The sequence below is a fragment of the Bipolaris sorokiniana genome (genome assembly GCF_000338995.1).
Source record: "Bipolaris sorokiniana ND90Pr unplaced genomic scaffold COCSAscaffold_13, whole genome shotgun sequence".
In the NCBI taxonomy this organism is placed as follows: Eukaryota; Fungi; Ascomycota; class Dothideomycetes; order Pleosporales; family Pleosporaceae; genus Bipolaris; species Bipolaris sorokiniana.
The window spans coordinates 724,484-750,257 of record NW_006911907.1 but is presented as its reverse complement, the minus strand read 5'-3'; the positions used below and the strand labels follow the sequence as shown (position 1 = coordinate 750,257).

General features: G+C 51.4%; 8 protein-coding genes across 8 annotated transcripts; 4 read left to right on the top strand and 4 right to left on the bottom strand.

Moving 5' to 3' along the window:
• Window positions 1-514: 514 nt before the first annotated feature.
• Window positions 515-8,911, top strand: PKS8 (polyketide synthase PKS8; the record flags this gene model as incomplete). The annotated part of the gene is made up of 7 exons (XM_007705171.1): window positions 515-572; window positions 720-754; window positions 814-1,713; window positions 1,778-1,885; window positions 1,938-5,106; window positions 5,166-5,349; window positions 5,403-8,911. The coding sequence occupies 7 exons, from the start codon at window positions 515-517 to the stop codon at window positions 8,722-8,724; spliced, it is 7,776 nt and encodes a 2,591-aa protein (XP_007703361.1). The 3' UTR covers window positions 8,725-8,911.
• A 16-nt stretch (window positions 8,912-8,927) lies between these two features.
• Window positions 8,928-10,094, bottom strand: COCSADRAFT_238387 (uncharacterized protein). Its single transcript, XM_007705170.1, has one exon. The coding sequence runs from the start codon at window positions 9,985-9,987 to the stop codon at window positions 9,100-9,102; it is 888 nt and encodes a 295-aa protein (XP_007703360.1). The 5' UTR covers window positions 9,988-10,094; the 3' UTR covers window positions 8,928-9,099.
• Window positions 10,095-10,615: 521 nt separating this feature from the next.
• Window positions 10,616-10,867, bottom strand: COCSADRAFT_98305 (uncharacterized protein; the record flags this gene model as incomplete). The annotated part of the gene is made up of 1 exon (XM_007705169.1): window positions 10,616-10,867. A coding segment is annotated over one exon (252 nt), but the record flags the coding sequence as incomplete, so codon positions are not given.
• A 1,382-nt stretch (window positions 10,868-12,249) lies between these two features.
• On the top strand, window positions 12,250-13,656 carry COCSADRAFT_39720 (uncharacterized protein). Its single transcript, XM_007704901.1, has one exon. It carries the CDS (start codon window positions 12,742-12,744, stop codon window positions 13,333-13,335), a length of 594 nt encoding a protein of 197 aa, XP_007703091.1. The 5' UTR covers window positions 12,250-12,741; the 3' UTR covers window positions 13,336-13,656.
• Window positions 13,657-13,815: 159 nt separating this feature from the next.
• On the top strand, window positions 13,816-16,842 carry COCSADRAFT_29301 (uncharacterized protein; the record flags this gene model as incomplete). Its single annotated transcript, XM_007704844.1, has 7 exons — window positions 13,816-13,949; window positions 14,069-14,703; window positions 14,753-15,305; window positions 15,353-15,827; window positions 15,877-16,422; window positions 16,476-16,622; window positions 16,681-16,842. The coding sequence occupies 7 exons, from the start codon at window positions 13,816-13,818 to the stop codon at window positions 16,840-16,842; spliced, it is 2,652 nt and encodes an 883-aa protein (XP_007703034.1).
• Window positions 16,843-17,722: 880 nt separating this feature from the next.
• COCSADRAFT_163412 (uncharacterized protein) lies at window positions 17,723-20,108 on the bottom strand (the record flags this gene model as incomplete). The annotated part of the gene is made up of 3 exons (XM_007705168.1): window positions 17,723-19,773; window positions 19,825-20,023; window positions 20,076-20,108. The coding sequence occupies 3 exons, from the start codon at window positions 20,106-20,108 to the stop codon at window positions 17,723-17,725; spliced, it is 2,283 nt and encodes a 760-aa protein (XP_007703358.1).
• Window positions 20,109-20,967: 859 nt separating this feature from the next.
• Window positions 20,968-22,607, top strand: COCSADRAFT_39717 (uncharacterized protein). Its single transcript, XM_007704900.1, has one exon. The coding sequence runs from the start codon at window positions 21,295-21,297 to the stop codon at window positions 22,354-22,356; it is 1,062 nt and encodes a 353-aa protein (XP_007703090.1). The 5' UTR covers window positions 20,968-21,294; the 3' UTR covers window positions 22,357-22,607.
• A 493-nt stretch (window positions 22,608-23,100) lies between these two features.
• COCSADRAFT_149418 (uncharacterized protein) lies at window positions 23,101-25,680 on the bottom strand. Its single transcript, XM_007705167.1, has 2 exons — window positions 25,472-25,680; window positions 23,101-25,333 (listed from the first exon to the last, which is right to left on the bottom strand). Exons 1-2 carry the CDS (start codon window positions 25,539-25,541, stop codon window positions 23,412-23,414), a joined length of 1,992 nt encoding a protein of 663 aa, XP_007703357.1. The 5' UTR covers window positions 25,542-25,680; the 3' UTR covers window positions 23,101-23,411.
• Between the last annotated feature and the right edge of the window lie 94 nt (window positions 25,681-25,774).

The window sequence follows — 25,774 nt, the reverse complement described above, 5'->3', positions numbered from 1 at the left end:
CGGGATTAAAAGCGGGAAGATTTTGTTACATAGTTTACACGATTACTCGGGAATCAAGATCCCTGCTAGTGCTAGAAGTAAGTTTGGAGCAGGGTACTATGACATGTATGACAATCATTGGCTGCAGGGGAGGCCTACCACCACTACCCTGTATCCTTTTAATTACGCCGTAACTACAACAAATCTGCATACTAGTCTGCCTTAACGTACTGCATAGTAACCTTGCTGGACACCATAGTTGGCAAGTATCAGACTTTCGGTGATGGCAACATACTTTGATTCTCGGCGAGATATCGAGCATATCGAGCAAAGCTCCGTGAATATCATTGTGCAGAATATATGTATTAGATGCGAGATGCCCAGATTTCCACTACATCTTCCACTGTTCTGAACAAATTTTCCAACACTCTCCTCTTGAAACGTGGAAGCATCCATCTTCCACAAGACTAATACAGGACGTCGGAGACCTGGTATCCCTTGAGCCCAAATTGATATACCATAACAAACAGCAATCATGGGTGGCGACAAAACAATGCCCATAGCCATCATTGGCATGAACATGAAGTTCCCAGGTGACGCAGTCTCAGCACAGTCATTCTGGGAACTAATCATGAGCGCAAGAAATGTATCCAAAGAGATACCCGCCGATCGCTTCAAAATAGATTGCACGTAGTCCTCCACAAAAGTTTACACTTCCATATACTAACTCAAATCCCCAGCATTCTATCACCCCGACCCAAACCGCCTAGACAGTGTAAGTCTACCAAAGCAAACCCTAACATCAAACAAACCAATTGACCCAAAGCCCAACAGATTCGCATCAGAAATGCACATTTCATGACCGAAGACCCCCGCGCCTTCGACGCGCCCTTCTTCAATATGTCCCACGCCGAAGCCTCAGTGCTCGACCCACAACAACGCGGCCTCCTCGAAGGCGCCTACCGCACCTTCGAAAACGCCGGCATCCCCATGGAATCCCTCTCACGGACCCCCACATCCGTATACTGTGCTTCCTTCTCCCGCGATGGCGAAACAATCACAGGCCGCGATTTCGCATCGCAATCCCGGTACCACGCTACCGCCAACGGCTCCTCAATGCTAAGCAACCGCATCAGCCACTTTTTCGATCTCGCAGGACCGTCGTTGACGGTGGATACGGCGTGCTCGTCCGGGCTGTACGCGCTGCATCTCGGTGTGCAGAGTATACTGACGGGTGAGAGCACAATGTCGCTTGTGTGCGGCGCAAACACGTTTATCACGCCAGAGAGCCAAGCGCTTGCGCTTAGCAACGGGGGGTTCCTGAGTGTAGACGGTAAGAGTTATAGTTTTGATGCCAAGGCGAATGGGTATGCGAGGGGAGAGGGGTTTGGGTTTGTGCTGCTGAAGCCGCTGGATGCGGCGCTTAGAGATGGGGATGTGGTGAGGGCGGTGGTGAGGGCCACGGGTGCGAATCAGGATGGTAGGACGCCGAGTATTACACAGCCGAGTCAGCAGGCGCAGCTGGATCTGTTGAGGGATACGTATCGTGTTGCGGGATTGGATGTTGCTGATACTGGATATGTGGAGGCTCATGGTACAGGGACACCTGTTGGTGACCCGATTGAGGCTTCTGCAATAGGGCAAGCTTTCCGAGACGGTCGTAGTCTTGACAGACCGCTTTACATTGGGTCTGTCAAAGCGAGTATTGGTCACTTGGAGGGTGCTTCGGGCTTGGTGAGTTTTGGATGAATTGTGACTGATGTGTGTCTACATATTGCTAACTGTTGTGGTGGTTTAGGCTGGTGTCATCAAAGCTGTTCTCTCACTGGAAAAGGCGGTAATTCCGCCGATTGCCATGTTTGAAAAGGTCAATCCTGCTATTGATGCAGCAGATCTTCAGCTCGCGGTAAGAGCCTCTTTTGCAGACTGGGAGAAGTGTTCTCGTTGACTTGGCTTAGTTCCCCAAAGAAGCAGTCCCATGGCCGGCATCAGAAGTTCGCAGAGCATCAGTAAGCTCCTTCGGATACGGAGGTAGTAATGCTCATGTGATCCTTGACGATGCGTACAACTATCTGCGCAGCCGTAGCTTGAAAGGCCTGCATAAATCCGTCAGCGGACCTCTGCCTACGAACGGATACGCAAATGGTCGTACAAACGGACATACTAACGGACATACCAATGGTCACACCAACGCGTATTCTAATGGACACGCTAATGGCCACTCCAATGGACATAGTAATGGCCACACCAACGGCAACAGCGCCATTCCACCCACAACCCCCTACGCCATCCTTCCCTTCTCAGCGGCAGACAGCGACGGCACAAAGCGCCAAGCAGAAGCACTCCAAACTTTCCTCTCCTCCCACAAGACTCTCTCCTCCACAACTTTCCTCTCAGACCTATCCTACACTCTCTCCTCGCACCGATCCCTCCTCACATTCCGCTCTTTCGCTGTCGTCTCTTCTCTCAAAGATGATCTTACAACCCTCGTCTCGCCCAGCATCTTCAGCAGTACCTCATCCTCGCCCGACCTCTCTTTCGTCTTCACAGGCCAAGGTGCACAATACGCTCGTATGGCTATCGGACTCCTGCACTACCCGATTTTCCATCAAAGTCTGGAGGAGTGCGACGCCTATCTCACCACTTTGGGTAGCAGCTGGTCTGTACTAGAAGAGCTCAAGAAGGACAAGGAGACCAGTAGAGTCACAAAGCCGGCGCTATCGCAGCCTCTTTGTACCGCTATACAAATTGCTCTCATCGATCTGCTGCGTACATGGGGCGTTGTTCCTCGTGCGGTAGTTGGTCATTCGTCAGGTGAGGTCGCAGCTGCGTACTGTGCGGGTGGGTTGGACCGCGAGAGTGCATGGCGAGTCGCTTACTTCCGTGGTGTTGTGGCCGATAAGTTGGCTTCTGACTCGGCGAGGGAGGCAACTACGATGATGTCGGTGGGTTTGGGCAAGGACACTGTCCAGAAGTATCTCAAGGCGGAGCCAACCGTGACGGTCGCGTGTGAGAACAGCCCCGTCAACGTGACCTTGTCAGGTCCAAAGGCGGCCATCTTGCGGTTGTTTGATACGTTGGATGCTGAGGAGGTTTTTGCACGGAAGTTGCCTGTGACTATCGGATACCACTCCGAGGCACTACGCGATGGCGCAGTCGAGTATGAGGGTTTACTGGCTGGGATATCCGCGCCGGTAAGGGACACGAAACAACCTAGCAGAGTCGCCTTCTTCTCATCTACAGAGGGTGACTTCATAACACTGGAAAGTCTTGCGAGACCGAACTACTGGGTGAAGAACCTTCTCTCCCCAGTCCTCTTTACCGATGCCGTAACAGCGCTCGTCAGCGAGCGGAAGCAAGCTACCAAATTCCTCGTTGAGATTGGACCGCAATCTGCTCTCCGGCGGCCCGTCAAAGATATCCTCTCACAACTCGGAGAAGGCGAGGATAAATGGTCATACGCTGCCGTGCTTGATCCCCGCAAACCCGACGTCTGCTCCCTTCTCGAAACCATCGGCGCCCTTTGGAGCGTCGGTATCCCCATCGACCTAAACCTCCCCAATCAAGCCAGTTTTCAGCCCACAACCCAGCCAAAGCGTGTAACAGACCTCCCCTCATACCCCTTCTCCCGTGCCAAGCTCTACTGGGACGAACCTCGCATCAGTGCCCTCTACTCTCAGAGGCCCTTTCGCCGACACGCCCTCCTTGGCCTACGCGAAAATGATTTCAACTCGGCTCAACCGACCTGGCATCACAAGATCCGTCTCGCGGAAGCCCCTTGGATCGTCGACCATGCGCTCGAAGGCTCTCCGCTTTATCCCGGCACGGGCATGCTCGTCATGGCTATCGAAGCCGCACGGCAGCTCCTCCCACCGAGCGCAGAGATCAGTGGGTACAGACTGGAAAACGTACGGTTTATGCGATCTATCCCCGTGAATGAGTCGGAGAAAGGCACGGAGGCAAAGATCTATCTTCAACCACGCCGGCATACCGCCAAAGACGCCGCGCAACGCTTGTACGACTGGCGAGTATTCACGCTCGGTGGCGATGAGTGGATCGAGTGCGCGTATGGAAGCATCCGCGTCGAGCTTGAGGAAGCAGAGGCCTCGCCCGAGACAGCCGCTCGCAAAGCTAGATGGGCGAGCGCTGTAAGCCAGGAGCATGCAAGCACGGCGGGACAGTGCACATTGAGTGTGCAGAGCGGGCAGCTGTACGAGAACTTGAGCAAAAAATCAGGGTTCGACTACGGGCCATATTTCCAGGGCTTGCGAGAAATCAAGTACTCTCGCAACGGATGTGCATCGGGTACGCTTGCGCTACGGGATTATGCGAAGAATATGCCCTACGCCGATGAAGATCCTTGTGTGATTCACCCCACGACGTTCGACTCGGTCTTCCACGTGGGATTTGTCTCACTCAGTATGGGTGGGTGGGAGGCGATACCGACGCTCATGTTCAGCAACCTCAAGGAGCTATGGGTCTCACACAAGCTATTCACACTGCCCGGTAACCCGCTATTGCACGTCGCGACAAAGGAGGTGGCTCGCACATTTAGGGAGTATGAATGGGATGCTAGCACCTTACTTGCAGAGACAGGCGAGCCTGTTATCGTTGCCAGGGGCGAGCGCGGAACTGTCATCGCTGGTGCCGGCAGCAGCGCCCGCAACGATGACGATGGTGCTAGTCGCTTCTCATATGGCATTGACTTCAAGCCCGACCTCTCACTTCTAGATAAGACCGAAACTGAGGCTCATCTCAAAGACCTTTATGCGCGAGACCCGCAGTTTTCGCCGGACCCTAAGGACGCCGAGGCTGTCGACCGTGCCGATGCTATTGCGCTGTACTTCATTGAGCAAGCACTGGATAAGATAGAGAACGGCGAACCGTTGGAGTTCGATAATCACTTGACCAAGTATGTAGATTTCCTGCGCAAGGTCCGCGCCAATAGGCATAAGTACACGTTGGCATCGCGGGGGCTGGGCCATTTGGCTATTGAGGATGTCTTACGTGAGGCAGATAATGAGCCAACCCAGAAGCTTGTGAAGAAGGCTGGCGAGCATCTCTATGACATTCTGGCGGGAACAGATAATGCATTGCAGATTATTTTTGAGGGAAATCTTGCCAATGGTAAGTCGAAAAAAACCCGGCTGAAAAAGGGCAACAATAAAACTGACATGGGGGGATAGATTTCTACCATTGCGACTTTTACTCACGCCACTACCGCAAAGCTGGCGCGTATATGAACATGCTAGCACACGCGAATCCCCAGCTAAGGATTTGCGAGGTTGGTGCAGGAACGGGCAGTGCCACGAGCAAGGTGCTGCCGTTCTTGATTGACACTGAGGGCCTTGAGGGTGATCGATTGGTCCGGTATGTTGATTCGGGCATCTCCCTCCTCTTCCTTCTACTGACCATTCTCTCAGCTTTGGCGAGTACGCATACACCGATGTTTCAGTCGGCTTCTTCGAAAAAGCGCGCGAAAAATTTGCCTTTGCCGAAAAACATATGCGCTTCGCCAAACTCGACCTTGAAATCTGCCCATCCCTCCAAGGCTTTGAACTGGGCAGCTACGATGTGATAATGGCCTGTAACGTAATTCACACCACATCAGATCTCATGAAGTGCCTTCGCGACCTTTACGCCCTCCTACGCCCTGGCGGTAAGCTAATTATGATGGAGACCACTGTCGACAACATCCGTGACGGCATCATCTTCGGTTTGTTGCCGGGATGGTGGATGCGTGAGGGCCATTGGTGGGACGGTGAGGATGTTGACGCTGTGCCCGGAGAGGACGAAGCACTGGGACCTATTCTCACTGAAGACGGATGGGATGCTGCGCTAAAGACAGCGGGCTTCTCGGGTGTAGACATGGTGTTCAGGGATAACGAGTACAAACCCCGCCACCGCGTCTCAACGCTCGTCGCAACAAGGCCAGAGGAGGTTGAAATCGAAGTTTTGCGCGAGCGTTGGGTTATTCTCGCGGATCCCGCGCAGGGTGCTTATGTCGATGTGCTGAAGGCGAAGCTCGCCGCCGTCCCATGGATCGGCAAGACGGAAACGTACACTCTCGAAGGTCTGGTTGCCGCTGGATTGGAGCTGAGCAGCACCAAGGTCATCAGCTTGCTTGAGACTGACACATCCCTACTGGGCACCATCGCAGGTCCGCAATTCGAAGCCCTCAAGAGAATTAGTTTGGATGCTAAGACAGTCCTCTGGCTTACACGTGGCAGCAGTCCTGGTGCTGGCAACCCTGCCGCCGAGATGGCAGTCGGCTTCTCGAGAAGTGTCTGCTCTGAGCGGGGTGATCAGTCCTTTATCACACTGAGCTTGGAAACCGAGGACCTGGCGGAAGGAGTAAGCCATGTGATACGTCTTCTCGAGCACTTCCACAAGGCAGAAGGAAACAGGAGCGCAGATGCCGAGTCCGAGTATGCAGTGCACAACGGTCTCATCCACATCCCGCGCATTGTCCCACAAAAGAGTGTCAACCAGACCCTTGCAGCGCGCTCGAAACTCCCTGGCAAACTCAGCTTCGCACTCGGTCAAGCCGCCCCCAAGCCACGCATAAACCTGACCATCCAACAGCCCGGTCTCCTCGACACCCTCTACTACACCGAAACCCCTACTCCCAGCACCGAGCTGCAATCAGGCGAAGTCGAAATCGAGGTAGCAGCCGCCTCCTTGAACTTCCGCGATGTAATGATCGCCCTGGGACAGGTGCCTGGCGACGGCCTCGGCCTCGAGGGCTCAGGGACTGTCACCCGCATCGGTCCAGGCTGCAAAACCTTACAACCTGGTGACCGCGTCATGTACTTCATCTTCTCAACAGGTGGCTGCTGTGGAACCTACGTACGTTGCGATGAGGCCTCGACACGCAAGATTCCGCGCGAGAATATCTCCTTCTTGGACGCGGCTGCCATCCCTGCAGTGTGGGCTACAGTTGTGTATGCGTTTGATTATGTGGGCCGGCTACGCAAGGGCGAGAGCGTATTGATCCATGCCGGAGCAGGTGCAGTGGGTCAAGCTGCTATTCAGCTCGCACAGCTGCGCGGGGCTGAAGTCTTCGTCACTGTAGGAAGCGAGTGGAAACGCAAGCTGGTGAAGGAGCTTTACGGCCTCGCAGATGATCACATCTTCCACAGCAGAGAAGCTAGCTTCGTTGACGACGTGTTCCATGCCACAGCCAACCGCGGCGTCGACGTCGTCCTGAACTCCCTCGGCGGCGAACTCCTCCAACACTCGTGGCTTTGCACTGCGCCCTTCGGCCGCTTCATTGACATTGGCAAAGCCGACATCCTTGCCAACAACACACTCGAGATGGGACATTTCCTACGCAACGTCACCTTTGCGGCTATCGACGTCGCAGGAATGTATGCCGAGAACAAACCACTCATGCAACTTGTGCTCGACGATGTGTTCAGTCTGTTTGCAGCGAACCCTGGGTTGCACAACCCCAAGCCGCTGCATGCGTTTGCGCCGAGCAAGATCGAAGAGGCGATGCGTGCTTTGCAGGGCGGCAAGATTGCTGGCAAGGCGGTCATTGATTTCCAGATGGCGGGTGATTTAGTAGTGTATCAGCCCGTACGGACACCGGCATACGGCTTTGAGGCACAGGCTACCTATGTCATTAGCGGTGGTTTGGGCGGTTTGGGGCGTGAGATTATGCGCTGGATGGCTTCTCGCGGTGCCCGGCATTTCCTCGTCACCTCGTCTCGAGGTGTGGCCGGGCGCGCCGACGTAATTGCCTTCATCAAAGAGATGGAAGCGCAGGGCGTCGTGGTCCACGCGCCGGCGTCAGATATCTCCAACCGCGCTGTTCTCGAGGCTACCCTTGAGAACGCTAGCAAGACACTACCGCCCATCAAAGGCTGTATTCAAGCAGCGATGGTCTTGTCAGACAACATGCTCTCTAACATGACTGCCGAGCAATACCACCGCGCCCTAGCCCCCAAGTACCAAGGCTCTTGGAACCTTCACGAGCTCCTACCAAAGGATATGGACTTCATGGTCTTCCTCTCTTCTATGAGTGGCATCATAGGCAACCCCGCGCAAGCTAACTATGCAGCCGGTAACACCTTTGAAGACGCGCTTGCGCGGCACCGCGCTGCTAACGGGCTAAAGGGAGTCTCATTCGATCTCGGCTTGGTCCTGGAGGCTGGATGGGCGAGCGACAACTTCGAAGATGTGACAAAGAGTTTGCGCGCTGGCCTGGGTGGACTGACGCAAAAGCAACTAATGGCAATTTTGGACGTCTTGTGCGATCCGGAGTATGACTGCAAGGGTAGTGCTGCGCAAGTGATCAATATCCACGACAAGCCTGTGAAACTATACAGGATGTTCCAAGACGGTGTGTTGCACTGGGCAGGCAAGCCACTTTTCAAAAACCTACTTCGTCTGGGCCAGGTTGAGCTGGTCAATGGCGCTGGAGGGGGCAGTGAGGGTGAGGCCTCAGCAGTTGACTACCTGGCGCTCATCAGGGCTGCAGCTGATGCCGAAGAGGCCGGGCAGATTGTAACGCTGGCATTGCTTGGGAAGCTGAGCAAGTCGCTATCAGTGCCAGCGGAGAGTCTCGATGTTGGCAAGCCGGCCTATGTGCTTGGTGTTGACTCACTCATTGCGGTTGAACTGCGGTACTGGTTCCTCAAGCAGTTCGGTGTAGAGGTTCCTGTGTTTGTCATTTTGAAGAAACAGTCAACCGCTGAGTTGTGCTACCATGTGGCAGAGCAGGTTGTTGCCGCCAAATGAGTTTAATGATGGCCATGATGTATATTAGTAATACGTTGATGAAGGAGGAGAGCAAGACGATAGTGGAGCGATCATCGAGTGCAGGTCCGGTCGGGATGCGGCCCCACTTCGCTTCAACCGCCGAGGTTACGATATGTTTTGGGTAGGCCCAAGTCCTTCACGCCGTCTTATGATGATAATAACCCTGTCTAAGGGCCAGAACAAATGAATTGTGTTCTGGATTTCAAAACTTTGCTATGTGCATGTACACTAAGAAGTGACCGAAACCAATGATATCTAGATACATGCTAGAACTCATCACGAGCATATAAATTAACTAGATATTACTAGTTACTCTATTCGCATTATCACCGAACCAACTATCGACCAACATCTCTACATCATCTCCCATACCAATATTACTGTCTCCAAAGGCGCACCTCTAGCTCTGAGGACTTCCACTTTTGGCGCCATACCCAACCCAGTCAGGCCTTCCACAAAATCCTCATCGCAAAGATCCCGCAATCGAGGGTCCTGTTCTTCAAGTACTCCGTCCTTGTTATTCCAGAACCGTAGACCTTTCAGTGCACCCTCTTCAGAATGAAGGATTACATCATAGTGGTGCGGAAGTGGTCTAAATATCGGTTCATCATCAGCCATGCCGTGGACATATGTATAGCCGACAACCCTGAGCTCCGAATCTGAGCCATGTTTTCGGACGGCCATGAGTTCGCGGCAGCCAGAAAATACGTAAATGCGATCCTCAGGCTCGCATATTGAGGGTGCAAGACTAATGTGTCCCGAACGTGTTTCTATTATGCTGCGGCCTTTACATGCGTCTGCAACGTATCTCAGATATGGCTTCGTCTCGATTGCGTTCAGATCCGATGCATCGCTATCGGGAGCCAGGATGCTTTCGAGAAACTTCAGACTATAAGCGAAAGAGGGAAATACGACGTGTCCTGGTACTGTTCGTCCCCAGAAAACGTCAAAGCAAAGCTTACAGCAGAATGCTTCGATCATTGGCACATTTGCTGGGTGAGCGCTGCTTAAAATACCGGGAGGCGCACTGTCTCTGATAAACTGAATTATGTCGGCTTCGTCTGTGCCGCCAACGTTGACAACAGTCTGTTGGGCAATGGTCCCAACATACATTCCAGTGACTTCAAGACGCTCATCTGAGATGCTGAGCACATTTGCCTTCATATAACCGGAAGCATATCGGGCAGCACAGGGATAGTTGGTGCTCGGCGGATGAGACCAGTCTGGAACCCACGTCGGCATCTCTAGGGAGTGATCCTACAGCTCGCAAAAAGGTAGCAAGCGCAGGCTCTAGAAGTGGCTAATGAATCGCTCAACGTAGCTCTAGTATACTTTCCCAACCGGCAGCTTGTGGTTCACATCAAGTTGCATATCTTGCTCTTCCTGTCTTGCTGTACTTCTCATTGCGTAAACTCTATCTCGTGGGTCTGAGCACTGCAGGCGGCAGGTTCGACGAATGATTATTCCTAGATTTGTAGCATTCGGAAAGTTCATTCGGTTGACAATTCCCATGCGTCGTCTGAACTCCAGAGGTACAACTTACTTCCACGGTTTGAAGCGGAAACTCCATTTGGCCTGTGCAACCTTGTGCCATTCGATCGAAAGGTCTCCGCATGGTAGTACTGAACGATTGCTATCCAGACATACTTCGTGGTATACCCACAGCCTTTCAAACCAAGAAAGTCCCAATAAGTCTGAGATAGCCTGCATGACACGATCATCAAACGGTAATGGGGTTGACATATCTGCCCAATGCACGTCTCCTTCGGCTTAGCTTCACAGTGCCCTCCGTGAGGATGACATCAAGTTTGCGATCCAGCTGATGGATTGCATCAAATGCGACCACTGATTTATCACTCTCTTTTCCAACCTAGCACACAACATTCTCGGCTGCTTTGTAGATATCTGGCATAAGCTGTACCTGCAAAGCGCTCGCGTCGTAATCTGATTGATCGATACAAATCGCATCAATACAGATTAGTCGTTCTCGTTCAGGAGACTTGAGGTATGGTAAGGCAGTGGCCAAATTGCGTATGATATGAAGTTTGCCCTTTTCATGACTTCCTGCCAGAAGAGTTTCAGGATCGGCTGGCGAGCCCCATGTGTAAGAAAGCGCGTCGAAAAGCAACGAATAGGATCTTTGGAAGGTTTGTAATCCTTTCTCCGACTGCTCTGATAATCAGAACCGTGAGAGTTGATAAGATTTATCAAGGTCGACTTCGAGTGGGGACTTGAAAACTCCAGGCTTAATAGTGAGAAGTCGAATATAACCCTTCTTCGAATTGACGGGAGCGTAGTTATAACTTTCTTCTTCAATCTGCGAATCGGTGTTACGATGCTTCTTCATGTTATTGTCAATGTACACTCAGTCTCAGGTGGTCGCTTCTTTGTCGACTCGAATGCAGGTGATTGAGCTGGCTGATTCTTGGCTGACATGTCAAAGCTGAACGAGGTCTGGAGGTAGTTTGAGATGGAAAGCTTGTGCCATCGTGTATCGATCGTGACAACTGTCTGACACAACGAACTACCCGAGAGAATATATGGTGATATGAAGTATGTGAGCAGGCTGAGGAACCAGGTAGAAGGACCAGACTGGGAGCCTGGATTAGAGCATTAGGCTAAGAATCATTCATGAATAAATGACTGTCACGTCGTAACTTTAAGCCACTCTTCAGGCGAAGAATCCTGAAAATGGTGTACATAACATATGCATTCCGCGGCTGCGTCGATTCTAACAGGACAATGGGTATGCATGGCGGCGTTGGAGAGCTTTATGACTGGTCTGCGACGCACAACGCTTGCATCATCGCAAAGCGGTGATACCTCCTCGAAAAGTGACGATGCCTCCTCGGATTGTTCAATATGCAAGTTCCGTGTAAATTCGACAAGTTCTGCACGCAGAATTGACTGATCGATGCTGCTTACGCAGTCGGGTGATTATCTCAGCTAAGCGAGTTTCGGGTTGGAGGGATCATTGAGCTGTTAGAAATAGGGTGCAATCACCTTAAGATCCGATGTATGGCAATTTTACACCATGTGATACGTCTTCTGGTCTACTTTGGGGAGGGTTAGTGTCAACCTTCTCTCAGTCAAGTGAGGTCAACCAGATGTACGGTACTAAAGCAAGAGTTTTGTACCAACATGGGACGTGCAGAGCCCTCAGTCAGCAGAGCCGAATGCAAAAATAGACATGCCCTCTTCAGCACCAACTATTCTTCGCGGTTTTTCTCAACGATCAAGCATGCTGTTGCATCAGCACTCTTGCATCCAGTAGTTCTAAAATCAATTGGAGACTTCAACGAAGCTGGATTGGCCATAAGAGACGAGATCTCTGTAGAACAGTGCGGCGGAATTACCAAAGATGCTTAAACCAGGCGTTGGATGCTTTGGACTGTTCCGACAAGTAGAGAGAGCGTATCTGAAGCACAAATTGTGATTGTCAAGTATGCTGGAGACTCATTCCCTGCTAAATTAGATGACAAGGAGATAGTCGATGGACTTTAGGCATAACTTAGTTTTGTGCTGCGACCTAAGCATACATATCATAAAGACAGGGATGCAGAGGGCGGAAGGGCGACTGATGGCGCGTGATGGCTACACCGTCGTGCTGAGCCGCGCGCAACGTAATCTGATTCCTTTTGCACGCCAACCAACGCGTCATGTCGAATGATCAGGTCATTTATCCCCGGGTAAAACGGGCTTCGCAAGAAATTCCAGGATGGCAGTGTTGGCGGTTTGGGTGATGGTGGTTCTAGGCTGGTCCTACTAGAATGCACGGACCAACCCAGCCATCACCAACCTCCGCATTTACAGCCTGCCAGAAATTACGCAACCCAACGGCTAGGCGAATATGGATCTCAAGTACGAATACCGACCTGGTAGTTTCCACATCGATCTCTTCCAGCACCAGCCGAAATCCAAGCCGTGATCGACACTTTTTTTCACGACAGTCAGCATTCGGACTTGTTCATACACCTTCCTTTGTTTACCAACACCATGCTTTTCAACAAGCGGACTCTGGCACTAGCCGCTCTTTTCTCTACACTCGCCAGCGGACGACCGTTTGATTCAGCAGGAGCAGGAAAGCTTGCCGAGAGGAGCAAGAGTTATGCGGTTGTCAATGTTGGTGGAGATTCGACCGAGATATCTGCAACGCCGGCTTCAACTATCAAGACGACAACGACTGTTGAGGTTGTTGTCCCAGGAGAGACTGTCACTAGAGAGGTGACGGCGACAGTAGTCAAACCGAACCCGGCACCTGCACCTACGCCCTGCCCAAGCTCAAGCAGTGTGGCGGCGTCATCATCGAGTTCCTTGGACTCTTCGACATCAACTCCTATTTCTTCGACACCTCCAATTTCTACACCAACCACGCCCACAAGCGTGCCATCAAATAGCACGTCGATACCAACCGAGACACCAAAGCCAATCTTCATTGCCGTCACTGTATCCGAGGATGATGGTCCTACAGAGTACTATGATAACGGCATGTGGCACACCAACTACAGGATAAAGACATTCGAGGGGGATGCCGCGGCTGCTCCAACAGCGCCGCCTGCAGCTTCTCCAACAGCGCCGCCTGCAGCTTAAGCGAGATGTTGGGTGGTTCCTTCTCTTCTTCCTCTCAGGTTAGGCGGTAGGCTGGCTCAGCTGTCTGTTTCTGTTCTTTTGCAGTGGTTTAACGAAGAAGGAGTAATGGTGGCATGTCGATACGCTAGTGCAGCAGACAAGTATGTATGTAGACACACATGGATCAGGCGTTCTGGGAATAATTGTAGCGACGGACGGGTCCTTTGGGCCGCATGTATTATGTACTTTGACTAGATGGATAGCTGAGATGAATGACAATGATTCCACGGCTGCACGTGTGTGTTGAAGAGCAATATGCTGATGGTCTGGTACGGAACAGCGAGAGCCGAGGGAGGATGATGATGACGCAGGTCCAAGGAGAAGATGACATCCCTGCCGTGATTGCTTGGCAAACGGGTGCGCCCAAGGCGGCGGTTAGTATAGCCACGACGAGCTCTCCACTCCACAACCCCGGACTACCCGCTTGCCTGGATACACACAATGGCGTCGCCGCCCCCCGTAGAAGACCAGGCCCGGCTGCTTGAAGATGCCCTCGCCGTGGTGCGCCAGCAGACGATGCTCATGCGGCGCTGTCTCGAGACACCGGGCAAGTTGATGGATGCGCTCAAGTGCAGGTACGCGCATGGCCCATGAGTGAAGCAATACATGAACATATAGACCATGGCTTGCACGTAGCAACTGCTACACCTGCCCTGCTATGTCCCCAAGCAATGCTGACGACCCTCTTGCGCAGCTCGACGCTTGTCTCAGAACTGCGCACCAGCAGCCTCGGCCCCAAACAGTACTATGAGCTATACATGGCCGTCTTCGATGCCCTGCGCCACCTGGCCGTCTACCTGCGCGAGAACCACCCAGTCAACCACCTTGCCGACCTCTATGAGCTGGTTCAGTATGCCGGCAACATCATCCCCCGCCTCTATCTCATGGTCACCGTCGGCACCGTCTACATGGCCATTGAGGATGCGCCCGTCAAGGAGATCATGAAGGACATGATGGAGATGAGTCGCGGAGTCCAGCACCCCGTCCGTGGCCTCTTCTTGCGCTACTACCTTGCCGGCCAGGCCCGCGACCACCTTCCCTCGGGCGATGGTGACGGGCCTGAGGGCAACCTGCAGGACTCCATCAGCTTCATTCTCACAAATTTTGTCGAGATGAACAAGCTGTGGGTCCGCCTGCAGCACCAGGGACACTCGAGGGAGCGGGAACAGCGGACCAAGGAGCGACAAGAACTGCAACTTTTGGTCGGTAGCAACTTGGTCCGTTTGAGCCAGCTGGTCGATCTAGACAACTACAAGAAGATTCTCAACCCGCTGCTTGAGCAGATTGTCCAGTGCCGGGATGTGCTTGCGCAAGAATATCTCCTCGAAGGTATGTCTTGGATCCCAGGTTATGTGAGTGTATAGCTAACAGGCTCCAGTTGTCACTCAGGTCTTCCCAGACGAGTTCCACCTTCACACCCTCGACCAGTTCCTTTCCGCTGTCGCACGCTTAAACCCGCACGTCAACGTCAAGGCTATCGTCGTTGGTCTTATGGATCGATTGTCGTCGTATGCACAAAGAGAAGCCGAGTCGGAAAGTCCAGAACAGCGCAAGAAAACAGAAGAGGAATCGATAGCACACCTTTTGGAGCAGATGCGGATAGCAAAAGAAAAGAAGGCAACCGAGCCAGAACCTGCGCCGACAAAGCAAAATGGCAACTCTTCAGAAACTTCAGAAACTTCAGAAACGCAACCGTCCCCAGAAGAGACCACGGAAGAGGCCACGGAAGACTCGTCAAAGCCTGCCGAGATACCTGCTGAAGAGGCTCCAACGACAGAGGCAGACGGTGAAATTGAGAAGAAACGGGGTATACCCAACAATGTCAAGCTCTTTGAAATATTCCACGAGCAGGTGCAGACATTGGTGAAGATGCAGCGACTGCCAATACAAGACACCATTGGACTGCTAGTGTCACTGGCAAACCTTGCTCTGTAGGTCTCAGTGATTCATTCTGCTCACCACGTACTAATTCCCACAGGAACATCTACCCCGAACGGCTCGATTACATTGACCAAGTTTTGACCTTTGCAAACCAAAAAGTTGCCGAATACCAGAACAGCGCAGACCTTCACTCGCAGGCTACTCAGAGCCAAATCCTCAGTCTCCTTCTTTCGCCCATCAAGACCTACATCTCGCTCTTCACCGCTCTAGCGTTACCGAACTTCATCCCACTCCTACACTCACAACCATATCCGACTCGAAGAGCTGTAGCAGGCGAGGTGGCAAGAAGTCTTATGCGAAACCAAACTTCTATTGCGACAGCAGAGAACCTTGAAAGCGTATTGGAGATTTTGAAGGTCTTAATTAGAGAAGGCATACAACAAGCGCAAGGATACCCAGGTGGACCAATTCAGAGAAGGGCACAGGAGACGGAGGAGACTATAGAGGAACAGGGTTGGCTCGCGCGGATAGTACATCTGATCCATGGCAAAGACAATGACACCCAGTTCAAGGTAGGGTTTACTAGGGTTTCCTCTATTTCAGAAGACTAACACCACTCAGCTCCTGCAGATCGCGCGAAAAGCCTTTGTCGAAGGCAACGAGCGCGTCAAGTACACATCTCCTGCTATCATCACAGCGTCACTCAAGCTTGCTCGTCAGTACAAGAAGCGCGAACACTTTGAAGACAACTGGCAGTCGCAGTCATCGGCTCTTTACAAGTTCATGCACAACACCCTCTCGACGCTATATACTCGGGTCACAGGCTCCGCAGACCTCTCCCTTCGCCTCTTTGTTGCTTGTGGTCAGGTCGCAGATCAGAGCGGCTTCGAAGAGGTCGCATACGAATTTTTTGCACAAGCTTTTACAATCTATGAGGAAGCTATTAGCGATTCAAGAGCACAGTTCCAGGCTGTATGCGTCATTGCAAGTGGCTTGCACACTACAAGGAATTTCGGAAAGGAGAATTACGATACCCTAATTACCAAGTGCGCACTGCACGGCAGCAAGCTGCTAAAGAAGCCGGATCAATGCCGCGCTGTGTACCTTGCAAGCCACCTGTGGTGGGCGACTGAGATTCGGGCACTCGGCGAAGAGGACCCGAAGGATGTAAGTGTCTTGTAATCCTGTTTGCATGCAGCCATTAATACTAATGAACTCAGCTCTACCGCGACGGTAAGCGCGTCCTCGAATGCTTACAACGAGCACTCCGTGTTGCCGATGCCTGCATGGACGCTGCCGTATCTGTCGAGCTATTCGTCGAGATCCTAAACAGATACGTCTACTACTTTGACCAAGAAAATGAAGCTGTAAGTCTCTCGTCGTATCCAATCTAGACCTCTGTTTTTCTAATTAAAAAAACTCAAGGTTACAACCAAATACCTCAACGGCCTCATCGAACTCATCCACTCAAATCTCCAATCAAACGAAAACGCTTCTTCCCTCGAGAATCCTCGTAAACATTTCCAGCGCACTCTGGATTACATAGCAAGTCGCGAATATGAAGGTGTGGTGACAACGCCCAAGTAGCTGTAATAGGTAATTTGCATGGTGGAGAGATGAACGTTGTCGTGATGGTGGTGGTGGTGGTTGAGTTCTGTGTGTGAGTGTACGTCAGAGATAACAAATGTTGACATGCATGGACTTGGGTGTATACCGAATACGATACGAAATTACCAACATTGAATGTTGACAGTCATCCTAATGATATGTGTGATGCGTGCAGTCATTTTTTTTATTTCTGAATTCTTATAGCAACAAGGATTGTGTTGTCGTTCCATACGCCATGTGTACATAACCCTCGCAAAGAAAAAAGTCCCATGTGATGTCCAAACCACGGGTATGTAAAACCTCGTATACCCCCAGAAAATCAAGTAAAAGAAAAATGTCCAGTAATCAGCCCTTTTGTATCACCCCATCCCTCTCAACCAACCATCATATACACAAAGAAAGAAGGAAAGAAAAGCGTCGAATGAGTGCGTGACTGGGAACATTTGCCTTTTCCCCTTTTTCCCAACTAAAATCCCATCCTGCCCCAAAGCAAATCTCGATAAAGAAAAAGTAAGGAAACGTGAGAGAATGAGCGTCGATCAAAATCAGCATGTATATATCTCCAGAGAAAAAAAAACCCAACCATAATCCAACACCGCACCCCAGAATCGTGATAAGGGAAGATCAAGAAAGAAAGAAAAAAAGAAAACTACCGCCCTAAAGAGAATGTAAAGCCCTTTTCCGACCAGCCAAAACATGGGAAAGGCAGTTAGTCAGCGAAAAAAAAAAGATTGTACGTGGTAAATAGGGGATATATCCAAACCTCCCCAAGCAAAACCCCCCGGGGAGAATACTAAATAAAAAAACGGAGGAGAGAGATTTTTTTTAGACATCCCAGCCCCTCCACTCCGCATACCGACTAAACGCGTCGCAACTGACTGGCCGCGCGGGCCATGCCCGCCGTCGAAGACACAGCAAGGGGTTCTGAGCTGAATCTTCGAAATTCCTCCTGGGCCCAGGCTTTCTCAGCTGTATCTATACTCGAGGGACTGTACTCGTGACTGTAATTTGAACTTGTTTGGGTGTACGGTCTGTCGTGGGTTGAGGACGAAGTAGAAGAGGCGTCGTCGCGGTCTGGGCGCAGAAAATGCGGGTGGTTGTTGTTGTTATCGGTGGAGGGGATTGTGCGGTTGGGAGGGGTGTAAGGGTTGGGTTTGGGGTTCGAACTAGAGGGGTGGTTGTTGTGGTGGTGTTGAGGTCGGGGCGGTGTTTGGGATACTAATATGGGACTGCGTTCGAGGTGGGTGGGGTTTGCTGTGAGGGGTTCGCGGAGGGAGGCGTCGACTATGCGGGATTGGGGGCCGCTCATTGTGTTGAGGAGTGAGATGATTTCTAGGCTGGGGCTTGTAGAGAGATTGGATGGTTGGTGCGAAATCGAGACTGATCGGGCCGCTCGGTGCGTTTTGGGGAGGTCCGGGAGGTAGTCGTCCTCGGAATAACGGGGAGAGGAGAGGGGTATGCTGCTGGCTCGGTGGCGGACGGGCTCTTTAGGTGGTGGGCAGAGGGTGTATTTTGCGGATTTCGGGAGATTCGAGTGACTTTCTGCTACGAATTTCATAGCAGATGTGGGTTTGTATGCTGGGATGGGTGTCTTGGTCCGGTAGTGAGCGAGTGGTGGCTTCATGGGTGCTTTGGCCTTTTTCCTGTCACTGTTCATTTCGAGCCTCGCCAGTGCATCCGTAACTGCATCGCCAACATCGACATTGTTCAGCTCGTGGTTCTCCAGCTCAAAGGTCTGTTTCCGGGTTACGACCTTGTGAGATAGCATATTCGGATGCTCTAAAACAGGACTTGTGCCCTGTGGTGGTGCGGCATCGGGCAACGGCCATTCGGCTGGAAGTTCTGGAACTGGAGGTGTACTGTTATTTGAGCGGAAGTTTCTGTCATTTGATGTGCTCCCGGATGCAGTCGTGTTCAGTGTTGACTTTGAGGGACCTGAATGTAGAGCTGATTTAGACGCTAGCATTGTACTATGTGGACTCCTTCCTGAATCCGTCGAAAGACGTTTCACCTTCCAGCTACCAGTCTTTTCGTCAACCTCTAGAGTCGAGTGTGGATATCGTAACGAGTCGGCAAGCGTCTGGGTATCCTCAAACACAGAAGACTGGTACCGGTGTAGCGTCTGGTTCGAATCATTGTGGTGGATCATGGGTTCTTTTGTGCAATTTTCTTCAACCGGGGTCTTCTCATCATCGTTGTGGAAATCGAGGCGACTCTTAGAATAGTCTCCTCCCTTATTCGCGCCGTTTGGTACGTAGAAGCGTAGATCAACGCGGACGACGGCAAACAGCATGACGACTAGAATTTCAGTGAGGAAGTTGAAGCAGTAGAAGCTAGCCTTAGACAGATACCAGGGTATCGCCACATTTCCGCGCTGAACATCGACCATCAAGGTTGGTGGGATCCAGGCTAAAACACACCGGAACACTTGTCCGACCGAGAGTATGCATACTGAAATGACGAGGATCGTAATATTGTACCGTAGTCGGCCAGCACCAAACTTTTCAACCTCGGTACGCGGAATGAGAAGCGAAAGAGCAACTAGAATGGCGGGCGCGAAACAAAAGGCCGTGGCATATGTCTGGGCGACCAGGAAGAGGACTCTGAAAGCATCTTGCTTCAAGTGTGTAAGAGTAAAGAATTTCCAGATTTGGCTTACGATGAGACCGAGCAAGGTGAAGACCAAAAGGACAAGTCCGCCTCTATGGAAGAGACGGTACTGTGTTGACCATCCTAGGCTGGGGTGTTGGGCGCGGATGATACGTTGAGCGAAGAACCAGTTAACCATGTACAAGATGATGGTGCCGACATAGGTAAAGATATTTGCTGCAATAGCAAGTCCGACATCTCTAGGATAGTTTGCCCATGCGATACGTAAGATCATGGTGATGATTCGAATTTTGCAAAGACCTATAGCGCGTAAGTCGTCAGTGTATTGCGGTGATGGTCAAGATAGCTTACCCAAGATGGCGCCATTGAAGATGAACTTGTGACCGCGATGCTTATTGCTTTTAAAGATTTTAATGTGAATAACACCGAATACTAGGTAGAATACGAGGAAAATGACTGCAACGGGGACATCAGGCAGGATGTCAGGCGATCCGCCTAACCCAGCATCGCGAGGAGCATATGGGGGACCTTTTCCCGTTGCTACACTATCCTGCTTGAATTTTAGCTACGCGTTTCATATGTTTACACTCGATCACACATACCGGAGGACCTTGTGCTCCTTGTTGCGAAGACATACTTCACTGTTTGTTAGTTGGGGGAGCGCGCGCAGAATGTTTAAGTCAAGGAAGTACAAGATCAAGGGAAAGCCAACACGGCTCTCTCTCGATAAAGGGAACGGGACTAGATAGCGTATATCAGGTGCACACACTGGGATGGCCGCGCGACTGCTGGGGCTCAAATCATAGTTGGCAATGGCTTAGACCAAGGGGCCCGACGGTCATACATAAGCAAAATGCATGACCAGCATGTACAATCGTGACGACTCTGTAATTAGTCTGAATTAGAGGGGGCAGCGGTTCCATGCACGTATATGCGGCCCCATTGTTAGCTCAGCTCGACCATGGTAGCACAGCTCAAAGCCGCAGTGGCATTGGCTGCTCAATGGTAAATGCGTTCCGCGTTCGTGGTGTGCAAAGACAGAGATAGACGCGTCGATCTAGAGGGCCAAGACTGGTTGCCCTTCCGAGGACCGTTTCTTAGGGCAACGTGCTTTTCTTTGATGAATAACATTGCTCTTCGTTTTGCTCTCCTATATGGGAAAATCGCTCTCGGCGTGGGCCCTGGGTCTTGGGCATCATGAGCACACTTGCGGTTGTGTTACAGCGCCTAGCAGATGCGCCAACACGGCACTTGTTTCTCTTGACGTTATCGAGGGCCTGACGACGGTGGTGCCGGGTCTCCTCAGTGAAGCCGGAGAGATCTGCTTCTGTCGCTTACTAGACGTTGAGTGGGGGGAAAAGTGGTAAGAGATCGGTGGAAACGGTATATGATTGCCGACCAATGACGCCTGTATCGGCCCTCGCATGGCCGGCGCCGACTTTACTTGTTCGGCGTCACGGAGCATCATGGTGTAGATGCAAAATGCTTGATATATGCCATTGGGTCTGTGCCTGAAAAGCATGACCGGAATCAACAAGTAAAAAACTCATCTCTCCAAGGCCACACACCTTGCAAGAAGGACCAACCCAAGGCATCATGTCAAACACGCCGCTTTCTACCCACCGCCTTGCCAAAGGATGCAGGATGCAGAATGCATATCCTTTCTACCCCAGATTTTCGGCACGGTGAAACCCATCGGAATGACGCTTGAAACCTACAACTTCGTCCGTTGGGCCTGACAACAACAACAATCCTCTTTACCATCACCAATGCCACCTGCGCCGCACAGCTAGCCCTCGGACCACCCATCACACACTCGCAATGCCGCCCAAAGCGAAGCCGCGCGCGGGCAAACAAGCCAACAACGTCACCAAAAAGGCCATCCCACCGCCCTTTACACCCGCACCCCCGGAGCTCGAAAACCTCCTCTACACCTTCGACCGCTCTCTCGTCTACATAACACACGTGGACCCCCATCCCGCATGGTTCAAACGCCGCATCTTCATCGTGCCCCTCCTGCTCAACGCCAGCTTCGTGCTACTCCTGCTATGGCGCCTGTACACCATCGGTCCCCACTACCTCAATATTGCCAAGTCCGTCCTCGGACAAGCCAACCACACAACCATATACTGGGCCTCCAACACGTGGGGCTCGTTGCTCTGGAAAGTCGGAAGACGCATGCTCCTGTTCCTCTTCGACTTTTTCCTCTTCCGCATCGTCGGGCCCTGGCCCTGGAGTTTCTTCGTCGAGCAGCCCGGCAACCCTGTTAGTTGGCGCTGGAACGTCGGGTTTAGAGATCAAGAGATTTATGTGCGGGTTAGTAGGGGGTGGGGAGCGAAGGATCTGCTCGGTGAGGCGGAGGGAAGCAGCGGGCGCAGAGGAGGCGAGAACCCCTTTTTCAAAACGCGCATCTTGCCTGCGGTGGATAAGCAGCGGCTCCGCGAGAAAACAGGCTATATGCTTATGGATGCGGATTTTGACCTCGATTTCTTCGGCATGGTAGCCGCGACGCAGCTCCTCGACCGCAAGGACATCACTCTCGATCATGTCCGCAAAAGCGTCTTCGTGTACGTTGGCGATGCGGAGCGCGATAATGGCCAGTGGGCTGTATGGGACTGCGCCAAGCTCGACGAAGGGTCAGAAACGGAAGCTAGGGAAAAAGTCGTTGCCTTCAAAGACAAGCTGACAGCCATGGGCAAGGAGAGTTTGTTCTTCAGATGGGTCGAGCTCATCCAGTACGAAAGTAGTGCCCCTGGTGGCTTTACCCCCGAACGACAAGCTGCTGCGGCCGAAAAAGTAAAGCAAATGTTTGAGGATCAAGGGGTCGATTTTGAACAGTTTAGTAGGGATATAGGGGGGTTGGATGGCATGACGGATATTTGATTGCATGCTGTCTCTTCTTCTTTTTTCCGTTCTAGTGCTGAGGGGAGGAGTGGAGGGGGTGGAGGATGCATGAATGAATGGTTATGTCTCCATTGGTCTAGATTGCGATGATACCCTGCTTTCGTGTCTGAAGAAACAATAGAATTATACATCCATCCATCCATCCATCCATCCATCCATTCTCGGCGTTCTTTTTTTCCCTCTCCTGCTAGATTTCTTCTTTGCATAATGCGATGCTAATAGTTAGTCTTCATGGACTTATACTTCTTGGTTGAACAAAAGAGCATAATGACGATAATTGAAATATTGATTGCGTTGAGTCCTTGGATTATGCCGCAGTCTTGGAAAGGACATCCAGATAGTATCATCATTTTTGGACTATTTATAAAGTAATGTCCCCTATCCGCTAGATCGACTTGACAATTGTGGCTATGGGAGAGATTGTGAAACACCGCTCTCGAAACGTGGCGCACATGTTCGTCTGATGAGGGAAACCCTTTTTCGTTTTCTTGGTGATTTTCCTTTTTTTGTTCGGGAACATGTCCGAGGACTATGGGCAGGATGAGTGGCGTTTGATTTGAATCTTTTTCATTGAGGAAACTCTATGAGACTTGCTCTTCCAGGTGCACGAAATGGTTTCATATGCGTGGTTTGAAATGAAGCATGGCTTTTGCTCGCCTGGTATTGGACCAGTTCTTTATTCTTGCCCGAAAGGAGTACGTGAATCTGTGTCTTCCATCGGCTCGACAAGTGCTAAGTAAATTGCATCATCCGGTCAGCGATTTATCCTGAACACCATATACGGCCAGGTGAAAAGTCCTGCAATCCTAGAAAAGGATAGCAATGAATTACAGTACCCGCTCCGAAGGCGTGCCAAATACAGACATGCATAGTGCAATACATAATCTTCCTGTGAAATTTCAAAGCTTTGTGAACTAGCAGGTTGGTCAAATTTAATGATAAAATTCAACGATCAAAAGCTGATGATCGTCAGGCAACTGCAACTGCTGAATGCGTAACATGAATCGAGTTTAGACATCCCAATATCTGTCTACTCAGCTCCCATCGTAAAAAGCATACTGGTCAAGATTTGTCGGTGCCAAGTCGTCGCGGACTAGAAAATTCGACGACTGCATAGGTATGTATTCGCTGAACAGATCCGCCATGCTTGCTCCAGGCCCGAAACCAAGGTTTTGCATGAATTGTGGCTGGTTATCCGGCCGAGTTGCGCTATCAAGTGACGCCAATTCGTCAAAAAAGGTCTCAAGATCGCTGGTGAGCTCAGGGTATCGTGGGTCGGTTTGTGATGGACTAGGCACTGCCACATGCGATGGATTTGTTAGATACGGCCCAGAGAAGAAGTCATTGAGGGGACCTATTGTTGACTGGGTCATGGTACGGCCATCAGGAGTTGCGTTTTGGTGTGATTCTGGTGTTGACAGATTTATGGCTGTTGAAGATCGTCTGGCCGGCATGATGGAGCTCTCAAGAGTCTGTGAATCATCATGATGCAAATGAGGCGATGTTGATAATATGGCCGCTCGCGACCTTTGTAGTTGGGTGCGGGTCGTTTCACGCAGATTGAGTTGACTAGCAAGTCTGCTGATAGTGACAACCAGACATTTGATCGGTACGGGTAGTCGTTGGATACCAATGTCCAATTGACACTTATCAAGTCCCTTGAGGAACAGTTGTAAACTTATATCCGAAGGATGGGAGATAAAACAAGCGCAGTCATATGTCGCTTGTAGCAGGGCAATCGGCGGGGCAAGCAACGAAAAGGAGCTGCTAGAAAACAAAGCATCCACTTTTGGGGGTAGACACGTTTTCCACCTCTCAAGACGCTGAGCAGCCACTTCTTGGTAAGCATCTTGGGATGACTGCCGCCCAGTGCTTACGAGTATGTCAACCAATTCAATGACATTGTTGAACGTACTTAGAGAAAGCAGTGGGGTCATCCTATTAGCATGCGTAGGATCGTTAAAACCAGACCAAGGCTGCCATTCTTCCAAACCATCTTCTTCAATAGGCCCAAGGTGCCCTAGATCGGTCTTCCTAAAGTGAGGACGGCGGTTGAGCTGAAATGCTAGCATGCCGTCGAGGAGTAAACACCCGTAGTAGATATGCTTGTGTCTAGAGTTTGCCATCAGCGTCGATTGGTCTACATTCTCCAGGGCTCTTGATGCGTAACCAACGAGCAGCCAAGCTGAACCCGTCAACGTTCGGGAAATGTTGAATACGACCAGATTCAGAAGAGCTCTGATATGTCCGACATCGAAACGTCCAGATTCGCTTGGTATCATGGATCTTGCGGTCTCGTAAAGCTTCATAGGCCTTGTCGATGATGGATCAAGGGAGTCGTTCGGGTTTGCGTCGTATAGTGATGCCACTGCCAGGATACTCCACATTTCAGCATGCGCCCCAGAACCGGATTGCTCGGGATTGCTGGAATGACTATGTAGAGGGTAAGAATAGGCGGATTTCAAAGTATCCTGCTTCTCGCATATGGGAAGCCAAGAGTGTATATTGGTAAAGTATACTTCGAACAATTGCCAGCTATCCTGCGGGATTGTTTCTGGAGCACCGATGCTGGCCGGCTGTTTATGCGATGTTGCTGCGATTTGTGCAACACCTGGAGGCTCAACACTGCGCTGGAACTCAACATTACTTGCTTGGCTACTGTTAGCCTTTTTGTCTAAAGGCTCCTCGGTATCCGAATCCTCGTCGCTGCTAAAAGAACCGGGCGAGGTAGCTTGTTCATGCCTTGACGGCTCTCCTCCAGACAGCTGCTTATCAACGTCGATGTAGAACTTTGATTTGCGCCACCGCCTGTGAAGCTTGTTCGACTCCTTCGAGTCACGGCTGAGGAGCAATGACGAAGCACCCCCTTGTGCTAGCTTCTCTTTGAGGGCAGATTCGTTGTCTAGATTATGCTGGAAAAGCCATGCAAGTGCCAACTCCAGGGTGCGAATGTAGCCTGGTTGAATACCTCTCTTCTTGGGGTTTGCCGTGTAGGAGCATTTTCTGGTGGTCCCTGAGCAGGTAGAGCAAGTTGGTTGGAGGCCATCACACTTCTCACGTGCAACGCGACATTGGTCGCATGCTCGTGACACACGAGTGCGTTTGGCAGGCTTCTCTTCGAATAGAGGTGCGGATTGGCGCTTTGCCTGGCTTTGTGCAGGCATGAGCCCGATGCGAACAGATTCGCAATATAGTACGATCACAAAACAGGATGCTTAGTGGTGCGTGTGCATAGCTGGATGTAGGGCGTCATGTAGTAACCCAAAGAGTCCACGTAAGAAGCCTCGGCAGCGAGAGAGGAAGACGGAGCAGTCTGGTTGGTCCACGGACGCTACGGAACTCAACGGCCAGATGGTCCGGGTTGTATCATGGATTGCGGAGGGTGGGCCGGGGCTGT